The following is a 6,001-nucleotide window of genomic DNA, read 5'->3' on the forward strand; positions in this document are numbered from 1 at the left end:
CTTCTAAAAAAATATTTTTGATTGGGCTTCTAAAATAAGCTGGGATAGGGGCTTCTAAAAAAATATTTTGACATGTCTGAATTGTTAAACTATGATTTACTTTACTTTGTCGCATCGTTGAACCGTTGAATTTATGCATGGATTTTCGTTGAACTGTTGAATTTGTGCATGGATTTGAGGATCCACATTTGTGGTGTGTGGCTATCCGGCGTGCCCAAATGAAGGGATGTCTGGCGCTGTCCACGGACGCCACCAAATGCGCCCGCGGGTATATACAGTAGGGCGTATTTGACAAGTGCAGTTGATGCTCTAGCAGTACAACGTGTGTGAACGTTGAAGGCAGGAGCCGTACGTACATAACACAAGTGTGGCAATGGCATGAGCTTCCCTTGGATAGCTATCCTATCAGCTGCACCCCCAGCATGCATGCAACCATCCAGGTGATAGTACCCATGCAACAGTTTGCACAAGCTTGTGTGTGTCGCACCCTCGCAGACATGAACAAAAAGCTCATAACGCGCGACACAACCGATGCGATCCCATCCCTTCTGTCTCTTCCAAAACCCCAACCCCACTAGCTGTATAAATGCCCGGGGACGAAACCACACCAATGTCCCGTCAGTCCACGGGAGCAAACACCTCAAGCTGACACGGGAGCTGAGCTAAGCTATAACCGGCCGGGGATATATGGCGCCTGCGAGCAGCACCGAGCCGACGAAGCACATTACCCTGCACAACTTCCTGAAGCAGCAGCGCCTGCTGCAGCACGGCCTCAAGCCCGCCGCCGTGCTCTGGGGCTGGCCGGCGACGCCGCGCCCCGCGCACGACGACGCGACCGCCGCGGACGACGCCGACGGCATGGGCGGGGGCGCGTGGCCGCCGCGCTCGTACACGTGCGCGTTCTGCCGCCGCGAGTTCCGGTCCGCGCAGGCGCTGGGCGGGCACATGAACGTGCACCGCCGCGACCGCGCCAAGCTGCGCGGCCAGTTCGGCGCGGCGGCCGCGCAGCTGGGCGCGGCGTCGGCGGCCGAGGCGCCCGCCGCCCCCTCGGCGACGACCGAGTATGCGCTGCTGTACCCGGTCCTCAACTCCAACGCCGCCGGCGCGCGGGCCGTGTTCATCCCCACCGGCGACATGCTGCTCTCCACGCCCCTGGCAATGGCGCACGGCCACCGGTGCCAGCAGAGCGACGACGAGAACGACTCGGACATTGACCTGGAGCTGCGCCTCGGGTGGCCGTGAACGGGAGGGACGTGCCCGCGTTTTGCTAGTTGCTTCGTGACGTGTGATTCTTTATTCGTCTTCGAGTTCGAGTCATTTTTGCATCGAATGAATAATGGCATAAGATTACCCGACAACGACAAAGCCTCCAAACTGGAGACGACGACGAGAGGGGAAGAAAAAAGGGTGCAAAGTACAAAATATATACCAGGTCGTATAATATATATATGGGCTTCGGCGCCTCGATTGATCACAGATTTGATTTCAATCACCATCTTGTCATTTTCGCCGGCAGGGTTTAGGGGGTATATATTTTCCCGACAGTTAAGATGTGACACCGAGGAGTTCTGTCTCAGGATGCCCATCTAGAGGCCAAAGTAGTCCATGGATTTTTTCAATTTGTTTTGGTTTTCTTAATCTACGATGAAGTGACATTACATTGCATCGACAAACTTGCAGATTTTCATGTTGGTTTCATTATAGGGGATACCAAATTCAGACACAACATGTATGAAGCAACACTAGCTACAACACAAAGGATTGCAAATCATATGCAAATTACTCCCTCTGTTCCTAAATATAAGACCTTTTAGAGATTTCACTATAGACTACATACGAAGAAAAATAAATGACTCTACACTCTAAAATGTGTCTTTATACATCCGTATGTAGTTCATAATGAAATCTCTAAAAGGTCTTATATTTAGGAACGGAGGGAGTAGAACCCAACTCATCTACCTAATGCAGGTCCAAACCGCTAATCCACATATACTGAACTCTAGATGTCAAATTTTCATCATTCGTTCCGGACAATCCTACCAAGGTTACTGGTACAGTACACAGTGGATTCAGTTAATCATACGCCACACAGCTATTTTGGCCACCAATTCTAAATTTTACAATCTCCATGGAAGTTTTGGAGCTGACGCAGCAGCGGAGTATACAACAATACATCTTGAACACCAAGAAAATGTCCAAGGAAATGGAATTTCTAGTTGATATCATTCTGATGCCATCAGTTGATTTCTTCTCAGACAGTTTAAAACACGCAGACCATTGCCTACTACTAGTAAGTACTACTCCCTCCGTCCCAAAATAATTGTCTCAAACTTAGTACAAATTTGCATTAGAGTTAGCACAAAGTTAAGACACTTATTTTGGGACGGATGGAGTAGTACACAATAGATTCAAAGAATCACATGCCACTCAACTGATTAGACCACCGGTTCTAAATCAATCAATTTTCATATAAGTTTTGGAGCTGATGCGGTGAAGAGTATACAGAACTACAGCAACAACAGCTGAACACGGGAAAAATCTCCAAGGACCTAGTTGCAATCATTTTGGCTGTGCCCGTTAGTTGAATAGAGTGCCATCAGCTTGCCCGCCGAAATATTACCTGTAGTTTCAGTTCCTTAAGGTTCATCGTTGACTACAGTTTTCGATTCAGATGTCTGCACTATATGAATTCCAGGGTCAGTGACTCACCTGGCAATGCTGCTACTCACACGATATGATCATTATATTGCACTTTCTCCTTGCACAAAACCCTGTTCACTCAAGTTTTCCTCCAAAACTCCATTATCATCCAGTGTTGACATTTCAATCTGCAAAGTTAAGTGAAAATTCTATTAATTTTCATACAGCAACTTAACAAAATAGCACTCATAAGCAATAACATTGAACAAATTTAAAACTGAATTTCATTGATTCATACTTCCAGCACTAGCATAGACTATGTGTAAATTTTAAATTTCAACTAGTATCATTTGAAGAGCCTTTACATTAACTTGTACATTTGAGAGTACAAAGTGCAAGCGAAAGCACTTTGTTTGCAAAGAAATATTAATTTACATATTATACAGAAAATATAGCACTGTAAAGGTTCTATAATGGTTCTACTTCGGTTTCATCTTTAACAGCCTCTTTTTCGACACTGCCAGTGACACGCTTCAATCGGGCGGCAGCTTTGTCAATCGCAAGGTTCAGTTGGCTTATCTTGTCACCCAGTGTCTGACGAGTTTTCTGGACAAATCCACAGATATTTGGTTGTCAAAATAATACCTTTTAATCTTTCACATACAGAAGTCTGGAAATATGTCACTGCATTTGGCTCCTTACCTCTAAACCTTCATCATAGTATTGAGCATTACGTGGCCTTGGTACACTTTGGAAGCCTTGCTCGTCAGGCTTACCATCTTGCTCATCGTCATTCAGCAATGTATCTAAAGTTTTGCTGATCTGCTCAAGGAGGTTAAGTTGTTAATAAAAGTCCTCCGATGGAAAATTGCCAATAGAACAAGCCAAGTAGATAACAGACTGGAGCATGGGACCAGGGCCACTGGGCCAGTCATACACCTGTCTACCAAGCGTTAACCTGGCATCAGAGACAGAAGCAGCAACTGATGCGGATTACTAGAGAACTAGGACTCCTTTCCCTTGCCCATTAAGCTAGGAGTTGGATTTTCAAATATTTGAATCAGGCCAAGACATATTAAATTAGTTGGATTTTAGGTTTTCTTCATTACTTCTTACTTGCAGCCTGGTATGTGAGGGGTTGAATAATCAAATAGGGGAAGCAAGATCTGGAAAGATCACCCGTGTTCCTTCCCTCCCTTTCTCTTGCGGCGGCAGGGACACACCTGGCCTCTGCAGAACGCCACAACAGTGCACAAGTGCTAACCTGCTCCTTCTCATTCCTATTTTTCTTTACTTCCGCTCAAGACCATAACAAGCATCTAGACTAAAATTAATGTGTACCACGTATATACAGAAACTTGCATCATGCTTGGTTAAGAGTTCCAGTATTACATGTGGACTTTGAGCTTGTTGAGATCACAACTTTTTTGTTTGTTCTTCTGTAGGACACCAGATGCTGTAACTTCTACTATTTGCTAGTCAGAGCATTGTTAATTAATGCATGATGGTTCTATATTCCCTTTCTGAAGTTGCACACGTGACAATGAAGAATAGTCCAAAGGTTCGATAATACCTGAGGAGCAAAGACATAACCCAGTGTTCCAAAGACTGCTCCCCCTATAAGAAATCCAGTCAAGAATCCTCCCCCGCCTTTAGAATCTTCACTGCGAAATCACATCACAGAAGGCAAAATTTCAGAAAAGCATACAGCATGCGGGAGAAAACATATCACGGTACTGTAATGACTACAAGATATCAAAACATAGCAAAGCTCTGTCCAAACCGAAATACCAGAAGATGTCATCGGTGAAGATGACACTCCAAACTCAAGGTGCAGAAAGAAGATGCCATTGGGGAATATGTCCTCCACCACTTGTGTTAAAATGTAACCGATACCCCCTACTTGAAAAGAATCTCAACAAGCACTTTCAACAAAAAATGTGTTTCTACACCAAAATGCAGGCATGCTGTCTACAGGGCAAACCATTTTCAGCCTGATATAGTGATATGAATTGTAAATTCAAAATATTATAGCTCCATTTCTGTGTGCGGGTGCTCAATTCATATGCAACTGGAGCAGAACATGAACAAAGATTTATGATTACCAGTCATCTCAGATGTAACTTGAGCTATACAAGACTAAATGAACCAGGCTACTCGTTGTCTACCACGACACAATGTAATATAGATGAAAACTGGGAGAAGCTGCCTATGCTCGATGACTTCAAAAACTTTTGGTGCTTCATATGCGATTAGTCAACCGTAAGAAGAACATAAATAATCAAGTAACACATTGTAAACAAGACCTTTCTGCTCTGCAGACGGTTAACTTTCCATAATGATTTGCATTTTGGGAATTTGAGGGAACTGCAAGCTGCAAGTAATTTCTGTTTAAGATCAGCTTCTTCGGCCTGCAGCCAAATGGACTGGTATGCGCCACACCTGTGACAGAACAGAAGGAAATAAAACTCTCAGAAAACAACTGAGTGGCAACTGGGTACTAAGAACTTCTACAGAATGCATAAAAATACTAAGATGCCAAGCTCCACTTATACACCAGGCAAGAACAAGCGCTCCATGAGTTCCTAAGATACAAGAAATTGGATCTCCATATCTTATTTACATAAAGGATAACCATCTGTAAAATCCACACTAAACAAGATACTACAGTGTTACTCAGTTACTCTGACCACACCATAAGTGGCACTGCAAGCAGCAGAAGCGGCAGTTCATTGTGCAACCACGCCGCAATACAGATCCAAAATTAATAGTACATCTGCTCCTAGGCCCTTAGCATATAGAACAAGTAAGGTGCAAATCTCCTTGGTCCACTAACTCTAGTGAATTTACGGTGGCCAATTGACACGCATCTGATTCTCATAAGCCAATACGTTTCCAAGAAGAAAGTACCGAAGCCATGGTCGAAGAAACGAGGCTTGAGGAGCTGAGGAGTGGCTCACCGGATATGGAGAGGGCGGCGGAGGGAGCAGCCATCGCCGCCGAGCAGATAGAGGTAGGTGCGGAAGAAATGAGAGGGGAACGGCCTCTGCAGAGGAGCCGATGAACTCCGCCGGCTTCCAGCAGAGCGGGGTGGACACGTGGCAGGATCAGAGCGGGGGATCTATCTCTTGGCGAATGGTGTTGGGCTCTTGCATTTTTCTACGAGCAGTTGGGCTCGAATAGGCTACGAAGCTAATTGGGCCTAGGAAAAGCTTACGTTCTTTTTGGTGATGCTAAAAAGAACATTTGTTTTTTTTTTTTGGCTCCGAGGGGCTTGAGGGTACGTTTGTTCTTTTTTTTTAACTAGCAAAAGGGCCCGTGCGTTGCAACGTGAGAAAAAAATACCACACGCATTTTAATT

At 45.0% G+C, this 6,001-nt stretch overlaps 1 protein-coding gene across 1 annotated transcript; it reads right to left on the reverse strand.

Annotated features, from left to right (window-relative positions):
* Positions 1-2,068: 2,068 nt before the first annotated feature.
* Positions 2,069-5,725, reverse strand: LOC123427879. Its single transcript, XM_045112017.1, has 7 exons — positions 5,601-5,725; positions 4,947-5,082; positions 4,214-4,304; positions 3,343-3,462; positions 3,124-3,246; positions 2,710-2,828; positions 2,069-2,620 (listed from the first exon to the last, which is right to left on the reverse strand). Exons 1-6 carry the CDS (start codon positions 5,632-5,634, stop codon positions 2,742-2,744), a joined length of 591 nt encoding a protein of 196 aa, XP_044967952.1. The 5' UTR covers positions 5,635-5,725; the 3' UTR covers positions 2,069-2,620; positions 2,710-2,741.
* Positions 5,726-6,001: the final 276 nt, after the last annotated feature.

This window comes from Hordeum vulgare, chromosome 2H (genome assembly GCF_904849725.1).
Source record: "Hordeum vulgare subsp. vulgare chromosome 2H, MorexV3_pseudomolecules_assembly, whole genome shotgun sequence".
In the NCBI taxonomy this organism is placed as follows: Eukaryota; Viridiplantae; Streptophyta; class Magnoliopsida; order Poales; family Poaceae; genus Hordeum; species Hordeum vulgare.